Source organism: Harpia harpyja, chromosome 11 (genome assembly GCF_026419915.1).
Source record: "Harpia harpyja isolate bHarHar1 chromosome 11, bHarHar1 primary haplotype, whole genome shotgun sequence".
In the NCBI taxonomy this organism is placed as follows: Eukaryota; Metazoa; Chordata; class Aves; order Accipitriformes; family Accipitridae; genus Harpia; species Harpia harpyja.
In genome coordinates this window covers 4,377,096-4,400,185 of record NC_068950.1, presented here as the reverse complement: position 1 = coordinate 4,400,185, position 23,090 = coordinate 4,377,096, and the positions used below count along the sequence as shown (strand labels likewise).

The window sequence follows — 23,090 nt, the reverse complement described above, 5'->3', positions numbered from 1 at the left end:
CACAACCCCCTGCACACACACACACACACCCCCCCCGTGGGAGCCAAGCGGCCGCACATTCTCACCCCAGGGCTCCCCAGGTCCCACTTTGCCTGCGCAGGTGCCAGCCCCATCCCAGCGAGGTGAAAAGTTTGCTCCAAACTGGTTTGAGCAAAGGCGTGCCGCTACATGCCAGTGCCCACGCTGGCTCTGGCCGGGCGCCAGCTGCCGCCGGAGCACCAGCACCCTGCTGCTCTGCACCGCTGGGTCGGGTGCTGCCGCCAGCCCCAGGAGGGGACACAAATCCCAGGGGAATTGTTTTTTTTTCCCCTGGCTCTTGCACACAGAGCTGCCCTTTTCCCAGACACATTCCCCCCCCCCCCCGCCGAACACAAGTCCCAGGTGGGGAGGGGAGCTTCACCTTCCCACCCACCCCCTGCTGCCAGCAGCAAGCGTGCAGCCTCCCGTGGGTACACCAAACCGGGGGGGACACAAAGCCAAGCCCCACTGCCTGCAGCTCTGCCCTTGATGGGGGCTCAAGAGGGGTCCGACGGCAGCCTGGCTGGAGTAGAGGCGCCTTCCTCCGGCTGCAGTCCCTGCGCACGGCCGAGCAGCATCCCACACTGCCACGGTTCACTCCTGCTTGTACCCCTCGCCACGATGCCTTCCCCAGACACCAGTGGGGACTGCGTCCCGGGGGAGTCGCTGGCCACAGGCAGCACCGGCCACGGACAAGGATGGAGAGAAACGGAGAGCCAGCTGGACGGACAGATGGAGCTGCAGTTCCAGCACTGCTGCCTCCGTGCACAGGAGCGAGTTGCTCCCCACTGCAGTGGGGCAGCCCCGCAGCCACCCACCTGGGTGGGGAGGGGGCAGCGAGGCTGTATTTGAAAGGGGAGCCCCTCACCCAAGGTGGGAGGGCTGGGGGGGCTGCATGGGCAACACTGGGGTGCAGCAGCCCCTCGAGCCAGCGGCAAGGAGTGGAACTGGGAGCAGCCGCAGCACTGCTCTGGCTCCGGTCCACGCAGGGCCAGGGGCTGCCCCCCCGCCCCGGTCCAGCATGGACCCCCCCATTGCCCCAGGCTCTGAGCAGGGGCACAGACACGCTGAAGTGAGAAGCCTGAGCTGAAGCCCCTGCCTGCTGAGACCTAATGGAGCAGCAACTCATTACAAAGCCAAGCAGGACCACCCCAGCCCCCAGGACGGGGGGAGCACCGTGACATCGGGCACAGCTTGGACCCCTCCAGCCCCAGCAGGCACAGGCAGCTGCCCTGATCCTTCCAGCCTGCAGCAGGTTTCCACCTCCCTGCCGTGTGTTTGTACCCCGAACACCCAGCTTCCTCCTCTAGTTAGTGGAGGTGCCCACCCTAAAATCCAGCAACGGGACCCTTCCCCAACCTCTCCCTGACCCTGTGAGCCCAGCTACAGCCACATCCGAGGGCAGCGAGCACAGCAGGGGCTGCTCCATCCTGCGCAGGTCCTGCAGACGCACTCGTGCTGGGACTCCTCTGCACCAGTCCGGTCTGTGGTACTCCAGCCCACGCCAGAGCCCCCGCTCTGTCCCCATCCCCACCCCACGAGCAGCCCTGACATGTCCAAATCAGCCCCACCAGCCGAGCTGCACTTACCAAGCATCCACCCAGCTGCGGCTCAGAGCAAAAGCAGACCACGCTGCGGGCACGGAACGGTCACCGCTGCCAGAAGAGACTCAAGAAAAACTGCCCCAAAACTTCCACCAAGTGTTCCTGCAGGCTGGCTGCAGCTCGGATGTTCCTAGAGCAGAGGCAGCGAAGACAACGTTCATTGCAATGGATTTTTAAAAACTGAAGTCTTTATTAAAAGTTTTATCCAAATTTTGTAACAAAAGATACAAAAGGGCTGGAGATCCTTATTTCTGGGACTAGTCTGACCAATCAAAACCTGACAGTTACTAGGCTAATATAAAATCCATACGATCTGCTAAAAATGCAGGGAAAAATTAGAAGTAACTGCTGCTCTGAAATTTCTTTTAAAAATTCCTTTAACATTTATAAGTTACTCAGTTTGCATTTTACAGGACTAGTTCTTCTCCGAATGGTTACAGCTACTGTACAATGCAAGAGACAACAGCAAGGACAGAACAAAGCAAGAGAAACTCGGATGTGCTGCAACACACACCCCTCCTCTGAAGGAACCGCTGCGAGTCTCGCCTCCGAGCGCCGGGTGCCGACAGATTGCCCAGAGCAACCACCGGGAACGCCACAAAGTGCCAGTGCGTCTGCACCCGTGGAGAGCCTCAACAGCAGGAGGAACAGCAGTTACTCCCGCCCCAGCACAGCTCTCCAGCACCCAGCACCGAGCAGTTACCATCCCTTGGATGCCACGGGGCCAGCACTCCCCAGAAGCCAACGGATGTGCCGGCTGAACACCTCCAGGCAGAGGAAGGGTGGGCAAGGGGTCAGAAACCCTCCGGCGGAGAGCTACACCTGGCTGAATCCACCCCTTCCTCCTTCCAGCCACCGCGGGGTGGGGGGACACACGCTCTGCGGCACCATCTGTGCTCCCGCAGAGCATAAACACGAGTGGGAGAGAGCTGGATTTCTGATCAATGCACATTTCTTCATGCTGAAAAGGAAAGAGGAGGAGGATGCGGATACCAGGCTAGCGCTGAGGCAACTGTCCAGAGCTGGTACTGGCTAGCAGAAGGACCCTGAGAATATATAGGCTAACACGGTCTCCCGGGGAACGCCGAGTTAGGTGCATCACAGTGATACTGGTTGAACGTGTTCTGTACAGTGCGAAATGGAGTTTGACAGAAGTGCAGTATCCCTTAACCTGCTATTTCCTATCTCTTCCTAAAGGGAGAGGCTGCTACGGGGTGACGAGAAGCCTCATCACAGCAAAGACGCTCACAGCCGCAAGAATCAGACTTACTTGGACATCCAAGTGGAAGTTACTAGGTGGCCACCAGGAAAAACATTCCAGTTTTTAAAAAAATAGGAAAGCAAGTGCAGGGCTACTGCAAGGTGCATCGTCAGAGGTACCAGGTCTTGCAAGCAGCCAACCCCCCCCCTCTCCCCAAGACCCCAGGCACCCCACATCCCCAGCACTAAAGTATCTTCAAGCATCTCCAGAGATCACATCACCATTATTTCTGATCAGAGAGACCTCAGTGATCGTTCGCTTTGAGTCCATTTAGATGAACCAGATTTGCACCCACTGCTCAAGATGGCTCAAGTGTCTTCAGAAAGCTGGTCTGAGGGCATGCGGATAGCAAACACGCCTTCTTTGCTGTCAGGCAGGGTGGCGAGCTGGAGCTCTGGGTCCAGTGTGGCAAGGCTGATTTCAGACACGAAAGATACCCTAGGAGGAATTTTTTTTTCTTTTTTTTTCTTTTTTTTTTTTTTTTTTTTTTTTGCAAACTGCTGCACAAACCACAGAACGGAGAAAGCCTTTGGTCATGAGATACTTGTGAGAAAGTAAGCCTTGTATGGAAGATTCCCCTGAATGCCTACAGTATTCTACATCTTAAAAAAATATATTGTGGACGCTGCAGCCATACAAAGGGGGGAGGAGTGGGAGACGGGGATTTACAGTCTCACATAGACACAACGGGGAGGTTAAGACAAGCACAGTCATAGTCTGTAAAACTGATTGGCTCGCTCGGATCAGTCATCCTCATCGTCCTCTTCGTCTTCTGGATCTTCCTCTCCTTCATCCTCTAGATTTCGTTTTCTCTTTTCCCCTCGCGGAAGGTCTGCAAAAAGAGGCGAAGCATAAAGCTCTGTTCAGTCTTGTGGAACAACATTTGAACTGTGGCTTCAAGCCGCATCAGCCACAGCTTGCTGGTGAACAAGCACAGACTAGACTGGCACCATTTTGGAGCGGAGATCCACCCTGCCCAGCTTCTCATGGCACCCAGAAAAGCCTGGACTAGCACGAGACATTAACTATTTTCTACGCCCTCCAAGCATCCCGCATTTCAACAGCTGCTTGAAAATGGGCTTTTTTTGTTGACCACCCCCAAAAACGTTAGCATCTGCAGAATTCAGTCACTTCTGACCAAGCTCATACGAGATCATTTGAGGTCATGCCAGCCACCATATTCTGTCAACATCCATTCAGGTGTTTAAAGTTTGTTATAACCAGAAGAGTCTGGACTCAAGTCGAGAAGCTCGGGGCTATCCTCCTCTCTACAGCCGAGAGGAGACAAACGTGTCTCCAAAAGCATTTCCTCACACACACGGCTAACACAGGCTTCTGTGACAGAAGCCCTTCTCCTGCACAGACTATCCACTCAAGCTACTTAGAACTGGTTTTCTAGGCAATTTGCCTCTTTAGTATTTGGCAGACATACCCAGCTTGGTTGGTATTAGGAAGTACTGAAACCTGTTTCCCCATCACCACTGTGTGACCCTTTGGTTATAACCACTATTCAACAGTCAGCTTAGAAATAAGCAACAGCTTCAGCGGTGCCCGTAAGCAGAAACGCCGTACCTTCTATCAGGGAAAAGCTACAGGCAACAACAGCACTGCAGTGGAGCTTGGGAAGCTCTACAAAACCAGCAAATGCGTGAGACTGTTGAGGCAGCTTTGCAAGCACTTAGTTTGCTAGGATTCGACTCACCATCATCAGCTTCATCTTCTTCATCATCCTCACCATCTTCCTCCTCATCTTCCTCCTGGAGTCAAAACAAGACGCTTTGTTGCAAGAACCACAATCCCATGACCGAGGTGTAATTCCACAGCAACATCTTCCTTCACCTCTGCTCCCGCCCTACTCTATAGCCTCAGGGTGGCAGGTACAAGCCGAGCAGGGAGAAGCTGTCAGTCCCCAAATAGCTTCTTGCATCCCTATGAAGGGGGCTGTACAGCCTTATCACCTGAAGTCACAGGAAGCACCAGGCCCAGCAGTAAACAAGTCCGAACTGGCAAATTTTATGGACCATGAGTCAAAAGGTGTGCAGGAAAAGCCAGAGCACACAGCAGCACTCCTCAGATCTGCCCGCAAAGAGGCATCTGGGACATCTGGTCAGATGGATCACCAGATTAAGGGACAAATGCACTACCGAACGTAGCAACGTGGTGCTGCGGATTTGTACCGATGACAGAAAGCCTCACCTCATCATCTACTCCATCCTCCTCCTCTTCACCTTCCAGATCATCATCTTCATCTTCTTCATCATCAATGACTTCTTCATCCAAATCATCTTCCTCATCGTCATCATCCTCTTCCTCACCTTCTACCAAAAGGAGAGGGAGGTAAGTGTTACGGTTCCCAAATACTCACTATTCCCAGACAATATGCTCGCAGCTCCAACCCCAGTGCTCTGCGAGCAATGGGCAGGAAATTACGCAGAAGCGTGCACAAGGAGTGCCAGCAACAAGCCCCGTCAGCTTGCAGCAAGTCTCATTTCTTACGCAGCCTGCCAAAGGAGGGAGTGGGGCTACCCACACAGCCCCTACTTTAGTGGCAAGTTATAATCACCATTTATTTAGCAACATGACCATGCAGAGGGGGAAAAGGGGTTGTTCCCCAGCAAGAAAACCAAGAGGAGAAAATCCTCACCTTCCCCATTCTCATACTCATCTTCCAGTCCATCCCCATCTGCTTCAGGGTCTGAGTCAGGGGCTTCCTGGTCATCAGCATCAAATCCGTCTAGGTAGGTGAGCTGGGGCAGAAGGGTGAACACGCTCTCCCGGTAGTTGATAAGCATTGTCACCTCACAGTTGAAAAGGTCCAGACTATGGAGGTTTGGCAACTTTTTCTGCAAAGATCAATTTGTTAGATTACTTACAAGTTGATGCTCTTTGAAGATCAGGCAGCCATCAGAGAACAGCTGGTTTGCTACCCAGATCTAGCACAGAAGTGTCTTTGCATGCATTATTTGCACCATGTGCTCCTCAGATGGAGAGAAGTTACTGCTCTTGCTAAGTGCAGGCAAAGAAGATTTCTTTTCAGCTCCTCTGTCCTAGTTTACCCTCCCTGGAGCCAGCTCCCTGTGAAACCATTTGCAAATCTTACTGCCTTCTGAACAGGGTGGGCAACCAGTGCAGAAAGTCCAGCAAGAGGAATCACTGAGCTGGACTCATCCTGCCCAAAACATCAGGCAAAATACCCGAGAGCACAACACAGGGAGACCTGCAGACTGCGCCTGTGTGCTTTTCGGCACAGCCACGGCCGCTTTCCCGCTCAGGCCATCGCACCGTGCACCTGGCCAAGCGAAGGAGGAGTAAAACAGTTTCAAGCTTTCTGCAGGGGACGGAGGGACCAAAGGCAACAGCTAATGAGGCACATGCCCTAGATCAGACCTTTCAGCTACAGAGTCAGGATCGCAAAGCAAGAGTCTTCTTTGGGGCAGTTCAGATGCAACGGGAACCCCCTGCAACGCACACTGTGACAGCACCCAGGGCGAGAGGGTCCCAGCCCAGCACAACGGCGCCTTTGGACTGATGTGATGGACACCCTCACTGGTGTCCAAACAACTCATCTCCATGACACCCCAGGTGCCACCTACCTCAAACTGCATCCGACCCATTAACGGTCCTTTCTCAGATGGACACTGAGCACTGCATCCACAGTTTTACTCATCCAGCCCAATTTCACGCTTCTTTTAGCAACTGGCTGCTGGTTTTCCAGACAGAGGAGCCATTAACTATTAGCCCAGCCTCAAATTGGACCCACTCATCTGTTCCCATCAGAACCACGAAGTGCTGTTGGAACAGTTACCAAGACGTTGGACTTCTGCTGCACAGACACGCTCCCCAAAGGAAACAACGTCATCCCTTAGATTCCAGCACAGCCTTCCACTCACCAAGGGCTCCAGGGTATTGATGTCTTTGATCTTGTTGCCGCTTAGATTCAAGTGTGTCAGGTTAGGAGTTCTCTCTGCTAGAACTTCAAGGCCACCAGAAATCCTGTTATCACTCAGCTCCAGCTGCCAGGGGGAATATCACATGGTCACAAAGTATCTCGGCTTGTGACATGGGGAATAAAATCGCCCAGATAACCGGACTACAATAAGCACCCAAGCTCCAGACCCTGTTTGTGAGACCACGCCATAAAGCAGCAGTTCATGTTTTCACGTAAAACCCCCTTCCCACAGTAACACAGCACTCCCAGCCACCTCCATACTGCAGGACACAGGGGTACATGCTCTAAAATCTGAAATATTTATGATGTTACTGAAGCTTCTGACAGTAGCACAACAGCAAAAGCAAGAGAGGAAGGACACTAAACACATAATGAGCTCAAAAGCATTTTGTTGCATACTAAAAAACAACCTCTTTCACTTGCTCAGATTATAGGCTACAGACGAAAAAGCAAAATCAAATGGCCTTTTTCTGGCAAATACAGGAAAAACAACTGTCACCAGAGACAGGGCAGCAGAAGGCTCAGAGCAAGGCCTGCTGGAGATGGGACCACAGGTCTGACTCACCTTCCGGAGTTTGTTGAGTTTGGGGAGATTGGAGACGGACAGCAAGTTGATGTTGATCATGCTGAGGAACTCCAGGTTCTCAAAATCTGAAGAGAGACCAACGATCTTCCCATCGTCCGAACGGCAGTTATCAAGAACCAGCTCCTTCACCTGCCAACAGAGACACCCAGCAGCTTTCATCCCACCCGGCTAAGCCTCACCTCGAGTCTGCCAAGCTGACATCAGGCGGAGCGACCGACACTTCAAAGCAGCAGGTGTGTCTGAAGGTCCTCCTTTCTCATATTAAGGGACACGCAAGATCTTAAAGCCAAGTAACTTTTGCGAGGGCACAAGGTGAGAATCCCTCACGGTGGTTGGGACTTCACCCTTTAGGCACGAGCCATGCAACATGCGACCCCTGTGCCACCCCACACCCTGTGGCTCCAACCAAGGTCCACCTTCTCCACTAAGAAGCATTAAGGGGCTGAACCATGAAGTTGCATCAAAACGTTCCATGCACGAGGCATCAAAAAGCTCTCAAGAGTCACGCTTCGGGTTTCACTAACGAGGTCAAACAAGGTGATCTGGCTTTGTCCCCTTCAACTCTCTCCCCCATGCCACTGGGGTGCTGGAAAACCTGCCTCCAGCAGATTCGTGTCCCTGTGACAGTCTCCACGCAGAGGTGACACATCTGCCTAGGCAGGTCTCTAAGCAGATGAACTCAACCTCAAGCTTGTAGTGCAGGACCACTGATGGCATCGAATATTTTACCCAGCACAGACTACACGCGCAGAAGCCGTCGCTACCTGGTAATTCAGCACAGAAATCAACCCCCCTGTGGCATTAGGACCATGAAGCACCAGTACAGAACTGCTCCCACCCTTAACACCTCGAAGGTAAACATACCTGGCAGCCCCCTCTCCCCCAAAGTGCAGGTGAGTGCTCAAGCCCCAGCTCTCACAGGCCACTTCCAAAACTTGCCTTCACCCCATACATTCTTCACAGCAAGATGCAAAAATCAGCCTTGTCCAGAAGGCTCATGATGCTCTCCAAATTCCTCCTTTGCAGCACTCCCATTTTACCTCTCCTCTCAGATCAGCCAACTATTATGGAGTCACTTTAAAATCACTTAGCCTTACTGGCAGCAGAGTTTCGGGGCTGCCATGCCATCTTCGCAGCATAAGCTCCAAGCGAATTAATGCTTAAAACTCCAGAAGTGGCATCGCTGGTCAGGGCTCCGAGTTGAGCAGCAAAGAGGCTCAGCCAGGAGTTTTGTAGCTGAGCTCGTTTTGCTCCCAACACCTCAGACAAGCCTCCAGCTGAAGCGAGACTCTGTCACCACGGTGGGTGTAAAGGTGGCCAAAGCCAGCCCTCCGCCGCAGTCGCTTCGTTGGTGCGGGCACAGAGGCGAGCCTGAACGTTATCGGGTCGTGAACTAACCTGGCCGAGACCAGCTTTAACCCGGACCGGGCCCCTGCCCTGGATTGCAGAGCAAGCACTGCAGCAGGATGAAGCAGCCAGGACAGCTTCTCCCAGCAGCAAGGCTGGCTCACACCGGCTTTGGTCCCAGGGCACGCACGCTCTGACCCCGCTCGCCTCTGCAGAACGCCAGTCGCTCAAATTCCTGGTGTCAAACTAGAGGAGACCCGCAGCTTGCAGCCTCAGAGGGACGCTTCTACTCCTCAAATCGTTCTCATCCTGCAAATCCCTTCGCCATCCACAAAGCAGTTTTAATCTCTACCAAAAGCTCCACTCACAACCCATTCGCCTCACGCTCGATTTTAAGCTGCCCACGGCCGCACGCTGCCACGACATGGCGACCTGTCGTCCCTCCATGCCGACTGACAGCCACCACCAGCTATCTCCCTGCAAGGCACCGAGCGGGGCTGCCGGCCTGACCCCGATAAGGGAACGACCGCCTCTCCCAAGCCGGGAACCGGGAAGGCAGGCCTGAAGGACGAAGAAAAACGCTTCGAGAGGTTGCGAAGCCCCCGGGCCCGGCCCCACGGCTGCCAGCTGAGGGGCAGCGGAGCCGGGCGGGACGTCCTCACCGGGAGGCGGCAAGTTGAGGGGAGGGCGGCTCGGCTGCCGCCTCGGCCCCTTGCCCAGGCCACGGAGTACCTCAGCTCCGCTCTTCGTGTCCGCGAACCGGCACCCAGCTTCCCCCCCCCCAACACACACACCCCCCCCCGGGCCTCCGGGCCAGGCCCCACTCGGGCCTCGGCACCGTCGCTGCCCACCGGGACACCCGCTGCCCGCCCGGCGCTGAGGCGGCCGCCGAGTTCTGACAGCGCGGACCCCGGAGCCCCGGGGGGCGGAGTGGGGGGGGGGGGGGTACGGTGTGGGGGGGTGGGGAGAGGAGCCCCGGGCCCGACCCGTCGCCCACGGCCCCGGGTAGGCCCCGCGGGGAGCCCGGGCCCCGGCGGGGCGGGCCGGGGCAGGCCCGGGCGGCCGCTAATATGGCCGAACCGCCATGGCTGCGCGGGGCCGCGACCGGCCTTGCTCAGCAGCTACGGTCCGGTCAGAACCGGCCCGGCTCTGCCGTGTGTGTGTGTGTGTGTGTGTGTGTGTCCCCGCGCCGCCGCCCAACATCCCCCGCGACGGGACGGGACGGGACGGGACGGGACCGGTCGCTGCTGCCGCCGCCGCCCCGGGCCGGGCCCCGCCGCGCACGTGCGCGCCGCCATGGCGGGGGGGGGGGGGGGGTGGCGGGGAGGGCTCCCCGCCACCGCGCTACGCACCCCCAACCGCCCCTCGACCCACCCCGCCGTGCGGGACCCCCGCGGGCCGCCTTCCTCCCGCCACCCCCGCAGCACGTGCCCGCCCGGTTCCCCACCCCCGCCCCGCCGCTCTCGCGCTCCGTGACGGTACCTCGCCCGGTTTCTTGTTGCGCAGCTCCAACGTCAACCGCTTCTTCATCTCCATCGCCCCGAGCCGAGCCGAGCCGAGCTCCGCCGCGCACGCCCACGAGCTCCGCCGCGCCGCGCGCCGCTCACCGCCGCCCCGCCCCGCTCCCGCCGCCGCGCCGCCCGCCCGAGCCCGAGCCCGCGCGCGCCGCCGCCGCCGCCGCCGCCCCGGCAGAGGAAGGCGCCAACGGCAACAAAGGCGGCGCGCGCCGCGACCCCTGCCGGCCGCGCGCAGCGCCGCGCCGCCCCGCGCCACGCGCACACACACACGCACACGCGCACACACACACACACGCACCCCCCCCACCCCCCCTCGCACGGCAGCGCCCCCTGCCGGCCCCGAGCCGCCCCGCCGCCCCAGGCCGCGCTGAGGCGGGCCAGGCCGCGCTCCGCGGGCGGGGGGGTGTCCCGCGTACGGAGCCCCCGGCCCCGGTGCCACCGTCCCGTCCCCGGGCGCCACGTTCACGTCCCCAGCTGCCACGTTCCCGTCCCCGGCACCACGGGCCCATCCCCAGGCACCACGTTCCCATCCCCGGCACCATGTTCCCGTCCCCAGGCATCACATTGCCATCCCCGGCACCACGTTCCCATCCCCAGGTGCCATGTTCCCATCTCCAGCACCACGTTCCCGTTCTCAGCACCACACTCCCTTTCCCAGGCACCACGTTCCCATCCCCAGGCACCACGTTCCCATCCCCAGCACCACATTCCCATCCCTAGGCACCACGTTCACATTCCCAGCACCGCATTCCCATCCCCAGCACCACATTCCCATCCCCAGGCGCCACGTTCCCATTCCCAGCACCACATTCCCATCCCCAGGCACCACGTTCCCGTCCCCAGGCACCACGTTCCCATCCCCAGGCACCATGTTCCCATCCCCAGCACCACATTCCCGTCCCCAGGCACCACATTGCCATCCCCGGCACCACGTTCCCATCCCCAGGTGCCATGTTCCCATCTCCAGCACCACATTCCCGTTCTCAGCACCACATTCCCTTTCCCAGGCACCACGTTCCCATCCCCAGGCACCATGTTCCCATCCTCAGCACCACATTCCCATCCCCAGCACCACATTCCCATCCCCAGGGGCCACGTTCCCATTCCCAGCACCACATTCCATCCCTGGCACCACATTCCCATCCCCAGGCACCACGTTCCCATTCCCAGCACCACATTCCATCCCTGGCACCACATTCCCATCCCCAGGCACCACGTTCCCATTCCCAGCACCACATTCCATCCCTGGCACCACATTCCCATCCCCAGGCACCACGTTCCCATCCTCAGCACCACGTTCCCATCCCCAGAACAACTTTCCCATCCCCAGGTACCACATTCCCATCCCCAGCACAACTTTCCCATCCACAGCACCACATTCCCATCCCCAGGCACCACGTTCCCATCCCCAGCACCACGTTCCCATCCCCAGCACCACATTCCCATCCCCAAGCCAAGCCTCCTCTTATCAGCCGCTGCTGAGGCTACGCCTGCCAGCGGTGCTGCAGTCGGGGAGGCTGATAAAGCCGGGGTGTTGGTTGGGCTTTCTGCTAAAGGAACCACGAGATAACAGCGGGAACTCCCTCCTTACTACGAGGGTTACGATGATGGTTTTCCCTTCTCTCATCTGATGGGCAGCGCGCAGAGGCCGGTGGCTCACCCTGGCTGCGCTCCGGGTGCAAATACGGTGAGCCGGGAATCCTGCCATCATGGGACGGGCGAGGCGAGGGTCAGCAGGGCACCGGCAGCCCGGGAGGTTCATGGCTGTGGGATCGCCTGGCCCAGGCGGTGCTTTTGGGCCCAGTCGAGCTTAAAGAGTGCAATGGAGCTGGTGGGACTTGCTATACAGGGCTCGGGAAGGTCCCCCACCACAACATGGTGCCACCGTTCCCAGGAACCCCGTGCAGCAGGAGGAAGAGGATTCCTGCAGGATATGGGCACTGCTGGCAATGACTTCATTAAAAATTACCTTAAAAAATACCCAGATAAATCTCTCTGATCAACGACCAAGCCTCCAAGTAAACAGGAACACGAGGGCGCGCAGGACCAGCCTCATAGTCCCTCATTGTCCCCTTTGGCAGCAGGCCACCGGCTTGCCTTGTATGGGAGGAAATGGCTTTCTGGTACATTGCAGTTAATTTTTGCCAGTTGGCTCTAACATGTACCTTATTTTATTAGGAGTAGCAAAATGAAATGGCGACATTCAGCAGAGCAGTTTAAGCTCCAAAGGGGCCAAACCAGGGGGTTTTTTTAAGAGCAGATAAGGGACATCTCCATGAAGAAAAACCACCTGTAACGTTGGTGCGTTTTTTGCATCTCTGTGATCTCCCTGGCTCCCTCGCTGATCCTGGCTCAGTTTCTCCACCCCAGCTGCACGCCAGAGAGCTCCTGGTGCTCCGCCATGGACCGAGCAGTCCGCAGAGCACCACACCAGTCACCTCTCTCCTCCGTGTGCCCCTAAGGATCTCCCCCTGAAACTCCCGGCGCTGAGGCTGCGTGGAGGTGGGCAGATGCTGCGGAGGATGAGACGTGGGGTGGGGGCACTGAAGGAGCAGGGAGAGCAGCCCACAGCTGGGACGGGCCTGGCTTCAAGGCCCAGAGCATCCTCTTACTGCCCTGTCTGGGTTAATCACATCCCCACGGGTGAAGCAGCAAGGCGGATCATAGAATTATAGAATCATTTAGGTTAGAAAAGACCTTTAAGATCATCGAGTCCAACCGTAAGCGGGTCCCTCCTTTGCAGGGTAAACCCAGGCTCGTCTGGCCCTTTTGGGCTTCACCGAGACCTACTCAGGAGGGAAAAGCAGGTCCCAGCACCCGAGGGGTCCCCGGGTGTCCCCTGCTAGGAGACACCCACCACCCCCACCCACCCACCCACCCCTCGCTGGCTACAGCAGCAGCTTCAGCAGGCTGCCCCCGGGCAGAGCAGCTGGGAGATGAGCGGAGAGGTCCCCCCGTGCTGATCTGCATTTGCTTTAAGGTCTCTTTCATGTACTCTTTGAGGCTCGTTTCCTGTTCTTTGTAGAAAACAATGCTCCCCCCCGCCCCCCCGCCCGTCCCAGGGTGGCTTTATCTCCCCTCCCGTGGGCTGCGCTCCCTCGGGAGCTGAGCTTTATGTTTGTCTTAAAATACAAAACCCTGCTCTGATTTAACCGAATTGATTTTAAAGCTGCGTCTGGTATTTGATGTCTGGTAGATGCATTTAAACAGATCTAGATCTTCTGTGTTTGGGCAGATTAACGTGAAGCTGGTAATTTACTGTGCAAGTGACAGCAACTGGAAGGCTGGACTGTAAATGCTGACATGGATTGAAATTCAGGTCTGGAGCTTTTCACGCAAGCTGGGGCACAGATGCTCGGAATAACGTATTATCTGTCTATTATACAACACAATATTATCTGTTTGCGTTTTGCACTGCTTTAACTACTTCGTTCCTAGCCCAGTGCCTCCTGAGAGTGAATCCTGTATAAACGGCCCGTTACTGATGTCTGCACGGCAAGGACCTTCTCACCACGCTGTACTTTCCTGTCCTCAAAACAGGGACATGATGCCCTCAGATCTCCTGGTGGCTGTAGATCCTGCTGGGATCCTGCTGGGACATACTGGCATCTGGCTGCAGGAGAACCATGGGTACATCAAACCAGCTGCAACAGCTTCTCCTGTGGGAGCCGGGAGCTGCACAAGCCCTGAATGAGAGCTGGTCCCTGCATGGCTGAGCTGTTCCACCAAGGCAACTTGCTCCAGAGACCTTCAGGGTGGTTTGGGGATGTCCGGTGATCTCCCGTAGCTGGAAGATGTGATCAGACAATTTCTTAAATTTGATTTACAAGCCAATAAGGCATTGACTGGGAGAGCAAAAAACCAGCGCCCACGTGTACCGCAACAACCTCCCAAGGAGGAGGCAAATAAGGTTACCACAGTCCTCGGTAGCCTTTAGAGGAAATTCCCATGATTTTTATTTGTTTGTTTCACTGGTGGAAATCGGGGATCTAAAACCTGCAGGGCCTGATGTGCTGGCTCCCCGGGGACCTCCTCTCCCTCTGCTTCCCGGCCGGGCCGTGCCCCGCCGGTTCTCCCCGCTGCAGAGCTGCTCCGGTGCCGGCAGAGGGAAGCATCCCCCCGGTGATACGGGGAGCGGTGCCCCGGTAGCCCGGCTAGGGCCCCTGGGGGCTGGAGTCCGGCCTTGAAGGGTCCTGGGGGGAACCCGAGAAAGCGGGGAGTGGGAGCAGGAGCAAATACCTCTGCAGAAGGAGAACCTGAGCGTGGCTGGAGTATCCGCGGTGCAGCCGGGCGAAGTGGTCCTCATCTGGGGTAAAGCCAGTGCTGGTGTCTCCCGCCTGGGCTCTGCAACCCTTGTCCATGGGACACATGATGGCCAGGCAGCTTTCCATATTTTGGGGCAAAACAGAGGTGCTCAAAGAGTTTGGATGCCACCAGCCTCCCTCCAGGCACTTGGCAGAAGCGCCTGAAACGGGAGTTGTTGTCTGGAGGCTCCCGAAAGGCAGCAGGGAGAAGGAGGCACTTCCAGAAAGAGATGTGCCTGGGTTTGCCCTGAACACTGTCTTTCCGAGAGCGTGCAGGATTAGTACTCAAGCAGAGAGAGAGGCGTGGGGCTGGCACTCCAGTTTACACACAGTGTTTCCCCAGCGTAAGGTAAAGTCATGATTCTCTCATATTTGCAGTGTTTCTCCTTTATTAGTGATTCTCTTAACGGTGCGGCAGGGCTATCAGCCAGTCTCCCTTGCGCTTTCTGCAAGGCAAGGCCTTGCAAGCTGTATAGTTTGCACCTTAATATTTTATCAGCCAGCCAGTGATTGAAAAAGAAAATCCAACCATTCTCCCTGGAACTTCCCTGTCATGTCCTGTCCCTCACAACAGTCTGTACCTGCTTTGAAACACCCAGACAGCAGGCAGGTTCCTTCGAACTCGCTGAATATGAGGCTTATTATCCCAGTTCAGGGGCTCCTCAGCCCGGGATCGCTTGTCCTCTCTGCTCTGCAGTCATTAGCTTTGCCCTACAGTAATTAGCTGTGGATACTGGCATCTTTATGCAGCGTAACCATATAACAACACCCAGCTCCTATCTCAAAGCAGATCTGGAGGCACCTTGCAGATCCTTATTTGAACTTTCCGATAGGGAAGCTGAGCTGTGTAGTGGGGAAGGTATTTATCCACCAGCACCCTGTAGAGAGACAGTGCCCTTTGGACCAGCTTCTCCCAGCAAATACACTCAGCATCATTTCCATCGCAATCGGTGTCTTGGAAACACAGGCTGGGAATAGGTCCGGCTATAGCCCCAGGGAAAAGAGAGAGAGGCAGCGGGGATGTACCTGGGGTGGGATGTGGGGAGACGGGGCTGCCTTTGGCCAGGCGGGCACTGTCCCCACCTCAGCCCGCACAAGGAGTTATCACCTCCAAGCTGCCCCAGCACACCCCAGGCTGTTCACAATACTTGGTAAAAAAAGAAGAAGGGTGGTGGATAATTACTGTTTTTACCAATTCCGCAATGTCTCCCAGCTCAGCTGGACTAAGCAACAACAATGCCAGGAACTATCATCACGGCTATTACTGCTTTGCACTACCACAGGATTTTGGAACCCCTGTAAAGGAGCCAACACCCAGAGGGACCACAGAGAAAACCTGTCCCAAAGAGCTTGCAAAAGGCATGTGACACAGTTGGGAAATGGACTTCAGGTGCCTCAGGCCCCAAGATGCACCCCTGAAGTTAGGGTTAAGTAATGCTGTGTCTGCTGGGATTCCAGGGAACCCCCCTGCCATGAAACACCCCTCATCCCCCGCAAGAGCTGCAGCGGACACTTCAGTCCTGAAGGACGATACATGCAAGAAAACAGGCATGAAGTCTGTGTGTAGGATTCTCTAATGCTACTGCTCTTTGCTTCATATCTCAGAAATACACGGTTGGAACAAAAACCCGCCACCTCCTTCAGAATATCACCAAGACCCACAGCATCCCTGTCCCTGCATCGCTTTCTTGCCACCTGGATTACGCTTCAACTGCCTCAGGTCTCAGCCAGCTCATGACATTTCTGTGCAGTGTGGGCATCGACAGGTAAATCCTGAGGTCTTTCCCTCCTCTGGCCCAGGCTTACACACCTTGCCATCCCCCAGCTCAGATGCTGCAAAACTTCCTGCTTCCAGGCTTAAAAATTCTGCCCCTCCACCTATTTGTCTTGTCTGGAGGATTTCTGTGAAAAGGTAGGAAAAATCAGGATTTCTCAGTTTGTTATGACACCACTGCTCAGTCAGAGCTGCACTTGCCCCTGATTTGCAAAGTTTGTGCTAATATTCTGCTTACTTGCAGGAGTAACATCACATTAAGAGCATCCCCAGAAGAAACAGAGTTCATCCTCATCACCTCCACCATGCCAGAGCATGAGGGGGGCCACTGTGCTCCATTCACAGGCTGCAGTGAGATTTCAGGACATGCAAATAGGATTTGGGAAACTCTGCTCTTTGGGAAATAGTCCCACAGGTGCATTGGGGAGAGGCATGCTGTGGGTGGGAGGGCTTCGACTCCCAGTTCCCATCCCAGTTTCCCACTCTCAACAGGGCTGCACTGGGGAGATAGGCAAGGACCTAGCCTGGAGGCTGGGTTCCCAGAGCAGCCTTCTCTGTCACCGGCCGTTGTGCAACCCTCTCGCCCTCTCTGCAAAGGGTGTGGGCAGAAACCCTCACAGGTGGGTGCTGCTCAGGGTGCAGCTGAGCTTGGGAAACAGCTCCGCACTGGCACCGAAGCACGGGAGAGCACTGTGGGCTCCCTCCTTTGCTCCACGCTGGGCAGCACACGCTCCAGCCTCACACACCCCAGCTGCGGCCACACGACAGCACGGCGTTGGCCCCTTGCACGCCCTGTGCGCCTTTGGAGATGGGACGGGGCAGCCAGATCAGGCTGGAGGCAGGCAGGGCCAATTTTATACCTCAGAGCTATTTCGGAGCCACGCTCAGCCCTGATGCAAGCAGGAAGTCAAGTGAATTGCACCAACCTGGGGTTATTTTGGGCCCTTCAGATTTACCTCTGAGTTGCCTGCAGACTCTTAAACTCTCAGGACTAGTTGGTTTTATTATTTAGAGATGGGGTTTAGTCCCTCTGTGTTCCCAGGGTAAGCTGGAAATTAAAAAAGTGAATAACATAGTCAAGAACTGGAGAGTTATTAAATGAATAAAGGAAATGTCTATGCTGGTGAGGGCCACTGTGGGAAGGAATGGATGTTCAATGGAAGGCACATTCCCAACCAGCTTCTCCCCAGAGTTCGGCCCATCAGTTGCCTGTGTTTGGTGACTGCCAGCACTGTCCCTGGGACAGCCGCTGGGAGAAGAGCACACACTTGCCAACAGATCAGTGCTGGCACAACCCGGCAAATAGCATCAGGAGATTCCTATGGAGCGTGCACAGAGAGGGAGCCATCTTCAGGGATGCATCCAGCTCTGCGTTAAGGCCACCAAGAACGGGATCTGCAGGAGAGTGGCGTGGTCTTGATGTGAGTGTGTTTTATTGTGCAGGGAGCTGCACTCAGACCACTGCCTGGGCACGGGCACACAGACAGAGGCTGTTAAATAGCTCACAGGAGGACACAAGTATTGCTTGTTATCAGTTGGGGTTGAGTCTGAATCACAAGGGATGCTCTCTGCTATGAGAGGATCTCATCTGGTTTTGGAAACAAGAAGGAGGTTTGTGACAGGTGGTGGTTACAGGAGGATGGAGAGGGTTTTCCTCATGGTCTCAGAGCCCGGGCACCAAACCAAGAATAATGAGAGTGGGACATGGCCTCTGCACGCACTCCTGCTGGATCTGCTCTGTGGCTGCTGGGGGCATTTCTGTGCATTGCTGTTTCAGGTGACAAACTCTTCCAAGAGGTTTTTCTAGTGGTGCTTCTAAGCGTCACCGTGTCCTTGTTATAACAACCCCTCTTGTCTGCCCATGAGGCACTCACACCAAATTTCTGTGTTCAAAATAATGCACAAAGACAGACTGTGTTAAATATTAGTCTCCCTTTATCTTTGTAGGCAGATAGAGGTTTCAAAGCATCTGGGATGGGATGTGCTGCTTTGAGTAGAGATGGGAAACTAGACAAGGCACAGGGATGCGCACTGGGAATGACCAGCATGGGACAGGGAGGTTGCAGGGAGATGCAGCAAAGAGGCCTGGAGGATGGGAACAGGGAACAACTACACGTGATTTCCCACTCCAGAAGTGGCCCAGCTGGAGGGCACCCAGTGCAGCCATCAGAGAGCAGATAGGCAAAAGGAGGTACTACTTCATCCAGCACCTAATTAAACTGGACCTCATTGCCATAGGATATGACCTCAGAAAAAAACCTTTAAAAGCTTGAGATATGCAGGATTCATCTGCTGTGACTGGTTAAACATGATGGTCCAGGACGTCCAGCTAAGGAATTATTAAGTCACTGACCACCAGAAGATGGGGCAGGATTATTTCCTTCTTGTCTTCCTTCTTATATTCTTTCCAACAGTCAGGATCAGAGGCAAACTTTCTGCCTTCTTAGGTGCTTACGGAGTTTTAACAAAGGCACTAATACCCCGTCTGTCACCATGAACCAAGACGAAGCTTCTCCCTTCCTGAAACAGAGACAGCGGCTCCTGCTTTCTGCCCAGTGGGGAGCAGAGAGTAAAGAGGGGCTGGGGGGTCTCCCCCTTGAGTACTCAGAGACAGCCCTGGACGAAGAAGCCTCTGTTTCCCAGGGTCCGTCGCAGACTCTGTTATTAAGTCTCTCGCAAAACTTGCACAAACCATCGCTGTCTCCTGCCAAAGCTTTGTGCCACTGAGAAAGGATTGCGACGTTAGATAAACACATCTACCTGGGTGCAAAGCACTTCCAAGCTTCTGCCAGCTGTGACGTAAAGCTGCAGGCTCAGCTGAAGCAAAAAGGAACTTTCTCTTCATCTCCTTCCATTTTCACATCTCTTCAGAGTCAAGATTCCTGCGAGTAAGAAAGGGTGAAAAGTTGCTAGATGCAGGCGTTTGGTTTGGCAAGAGGTACCTCCCTGCTCTGTGTCTGCTAAATTCGAAACCTCCCTGGACTCAAGGCAGCCCTTGCTGTGTCTGTGGCCTGCACCTAAGTGGGAGAGCCCTGGTTGTGCTGTTACAGCACTGCCAAGAATAAGGTGATTTTTCTCTCTCCTGATTTAGATAGCTTATATTTTCATCTACAAGAAGGGGAGAATGAGAAAAAAGTCTCTGCTTAGCCCCTGAGCATCCAGCAGCTCCTGCTGAGTTACATAAGCCAAAGTCTCTGCAGCGTATACGCAACCGCAGCGAGAAGCGCATGTGACAGATGACCACGCTGGGAGAACTTCCTTTAATTATTACTGTTATTGTTGTTACTATTAGCAATTAAGGCATTTGTTTTAAACCTGTCTGCATTTCAAAACAAGCACGGAGTGGTCAGATTGGCAAAGACTATTGGGTTAACTGGTATGGCATCCTGCCTGGAGTAATGATAATAGAGTGCCTGGGTGATTGCTCAATGATGATGGATTGGTGGGGCATTTCTCTTGGACCCTGAGACCAACCCTCTGAGGCCTGACAAGGCTTGTGCTCTGCCCCTCTAGAGGCTGACTTGCACAAGTACCAGGGCCATGATGTTGTAAAGAGCAGGTGTTTCAGACATTTGAGACTTTAAAGCCACACCTCGTGTGGGGTGCAATCTGTCTTTGCTGTTGCTACTGATGCTTTTTGGTTGCCTGGAGCCCCTGCCCTACCTGGTGAAGAAACACAGATATTTACAGCTCTGCAGATGTGAATAAGAATGGGTACATTGCTCCCGGTAGGCTATACAGCAGCAATGGAGACGAATGCTTTCATTTGGCTGTGTAAAGCACATGCAGCTTTAGCATGTCTCCTGCTGCTGTTATTATTTCTTCCAGACCGCGATTTGCTAAACAGCTTCCAAACCGAGCAGAGGACACGATTCCTGCCCTGTGGAGCCACAAACGACAGGGATTATCTAACTGTTCAGTGTTAGCAAGGCTCCCAGGTCACCTGCCTGTGTTTTTATACCTGGAAGCATGAAATTGCAGCCCTGGAGCAATGTACTAAAGTCATGTACCAAAAGCAAAGGAGCTGTCAGCAGGATGAAGCCTGTTCAGGCTGCTTCAGGGCTTCCTGGACACAGGGAGAGGGATGCAGCAGGGCACTGGTGAGCCAAAATGCCTGGGTTCCCTTCCCGACTCACCCACTGCCTCGCTGTGAGAATGGAGCTAAGTAATTTCACCTCCTTCCACCCTAGGGCTCTGACTCACGCTTACTGAGCAAACAGCAGCAGGGATGTGGGATGCCAGCACTCCCACCTCATCCTCCCTGCCCCAGCTGTTTGTTACTGCCCCTCTGCTGACAGTCACAGCCCCACACCAGCCAAGGCAATAAAGACAGACATGTGCCTCTGAGCCACAGCTTCTCCCAATGGGCTTTTTTAAAAAAAATCCCTCACCATCAGCAATTCAGGTGGAAGCCTCCATCCAAGGTGCCATAGGACAAGACAGGTAGGAACAGCCTCAAGTTAAGCAACTGGATTCTCCCAGACTTGCCCACCAGAGTCCCCACTTCCCTGTTTTGGTGGCACCAGCAGCAGAACTGCTCCCTCACCACAGCTTGTGAGTACACAGTTATAAAACACTTGCAGTTGGGCCCTGAGGCTGCAGGCTCAACTCCTTTCAAAGCCCCTGTCCCTTCCACTGCCTGCTCTCAGCTGTCTCGGTGCAATACCCTCAGACCTTGCTGCCTGCCCAAGGGATGACAGAGAGGCAGAGGAGCTGGGATGAGGCTCTCCAGACTAAAGCATGTCCCATATCACAAAGCCTGGGATGTTGCCTCTGGGATGTGGGGTCTTGCAAGACAGCATCAGTCCCAGGTAGCGGGAAGGGAACAGCTATGGGGACAGGATGAGGAACAAACCTCATCCGTGAGGTTTCCTGGCAGATCCTGGTACAGAAGAGACACATCTGAGTGAGCCAGGATGTTGCATGTTAGAAGAAAGGTGGAGAGGAGGCAGCAAATCTTAGCATGGATGTGAGGACTTTGGGTGAAGCTTTGAGAGAAAGAAGTCTCAAATACAGGGAGAATTAGGCGAGTTTCTTTGTGTAACTCTCACGTGAGGCCCAGAAAGCTTCACCCCTGTGCTCCCTGGGCACCCTCATCTCCCCAGCCCACTCCCATGTCAGCATCCTCAGCATCCCAGGCCCTTCTGACAACAGCCAGGAGGACGTGACCATTAGGAGGAGCTGGGAAGGAGGACTCACCAGGAAATCAGCCTCTCTTTATGACCTGAATGCTACTTATTGATGAATCAGGGAAGATGCAGATTTGTGACATCCTCCCCAGTTATTTATTAATTGTGTGGCACAGGATATATCAGTGATGCTTGGGTGCTTTTCTCATGCCAAGGATGCCAGAGGTTTTGGGGTGGGAAAACTCATTCTTTTCAAAGATGTTCATATAGGCCAGGCATCATGTGTCTGGGCAATGATCCGTCTTATTTTCAAATTCACCTCTGCCACCTTCCCTGGCTGACACTGTACCTCACCTGCCTCCCTTCGCGATGGGATGGGCAAGTCACCACTTGCTTCTCACTGAGATGCCCTGGGGTACTGGGTACCTTCTTTCAGCATGCGATCTCAGTGTCCTATTCACACACTCCATTCAGGAGTTATAAGTGAATAAGAAGCAAATTCACCCCGGGCTTCCTCAGCACAGACACCGCTGTGCAGCCATCCAGGGGCTGAGAGCAGCTCGCTGGGGATTGCCTCTGATCTGTGCCAAGCTGCATTGTCTGTCCTAGAAAGACACCCAGCCTTGACTTGGTTGCATGTAGCGGAGGCTCCACCATGTCGTAATATACGCCGCTTCAGTGGTTAATTACCCTCTCATTTCAAAATGCATGTGGATTTGTGAGGCTTTTGTAAGCCCTGGCATCTTTAGGAGGTATTGCACAGCTCAGGTCTCCCAGGTATGCTCCTTTTCATAGAATTATCAAAATAAATGGCTAAGCTTCCCAAAGAGCCAATCCCCAGGGCAAATCTGAAGTGTGACAGCAAAGGCTGCTGTTTGATCCCTGCTCTTCAGGGAGCACATGGACAGGGACACCTTGGATCTTGGCCTGACCCTGCCCTGTGATGCTGAACGTGGTGTGTCCTCTGCTTCAACAGGAAGACCTGACCAAATAATCAGCTTTTATGTTTAAGAGAGCAACATATTTCTTCTTATTTCTTATTAACATATTTCTTTCTTTTTTTTTTATGTGGAGGAAAAAATGTTGATTTGGGGGAAAAGTTTAATTGCTGCCAATTTTCTTGACATACTGAATGGGATTCAGGAGGAAAATGTTTGCAAAGCAGTCACCCAAAAGCATCCTATTCAGCAAATTCTTTAACTAAATAACAAAATAAACTAGCTAGAGGAAGTGTGATTTATTTTTTATAATAAAATTATTTTTTATAATAAAACAGTAGTTGGGGAAAAGTTGAAAAGTGGCTTGAAAATAAGGCAGCATCAGCTTGCTATGTGTTTTTTGGTGAAAACTTTTATTGGGTTTTAACCAGCTGTGTGAGGGAGGTTGTATGGATCAGTCCCTCCCCTGGGAAAAACAGGGTTAGGATAGGGGTGTGTGCGCGTGCGCAGGTAACCTGCCTAGGGGCACATGGATGATTTCAGACTGCATTTCTACCCGCTCTTCCAACCTTTCCAGCTCATGCTTCTTTGCCCTCCCTCTCTGCCCCTGCCCATTTGGGTGCACAGATATAAACCCTCCAGCCACTATGTTTCCGTTGGGGG

General features: G+C 54.5%; 1 protein-coding gene across 2 annotated transcripts; it reads right to left on the bottom strand.

The window, feature by feature from the left end:
* Positions 1-1,782: 1,782 nt before the first annotated feature.
* On the bottom strand, positions 1,783-10,392 carry LOC128148083 (acidic leucine-rich nuclear phosphoprotein 32 family member B). Of its 2 annotated transcripts, none has more exons than XM_052801509.1 (7): positions 10,248-10,392; positions 7,398-7,547; positions 6,774-6,896; positions 5,528-5,726; positions 5,080-5,201; positions 4,586-4,640; positions 1,783-3,715 (listed from the first exon to the last, which is right to left on the bottom strand). In XM_052801509.1, exons 1-7 carry the CDS (start codon positions 10,299-10,301, stop codon positions 3,627-3,629), a joined length of 792 nt encoding a protein of 263 aa, XP_052657469.1. In that variant the 5' UTR covers positions 10,302-10,392; the 3' UTR covers positions 1,783-3,626. The 2 variants fall into 2 exon arrangements, with proteins under 2 accessions (XP_052657469.1, XP_052657470.1); XM_052801510.1 differs by having other exon boundaries at positions 5,080-5,198.
* Between the last annotated feature and the right edge of the window lie 12,698 nt (positions 10,393-23,090).

Excerpts from the sequence above, each read along its gene's own strand:
- LOC128148083 (XM_052801509.1), bottom strand. The coding sequence starts at position 10,301 with ATGGAGATGAAGAAGCGGTTGACGTTGGAGCTGCGCAACAAGAAACCG. Across the intron at positions 5,727-6,773 it reads TCAATACCCTGGAGCCCTTG|AAAAAGTTGCCAAACCTCCA; the intron begins GTGAGTGGAAGG and ends TGATCTTTGCAG. Across the intron at positions 4,641-5,079 it reads AGGATGGAGTAGATGATGAG|GAGGAAGATGAGGAGGAAGA; the intron begins GTGAGGCTTTCT and ends TTTTGACTCCAG.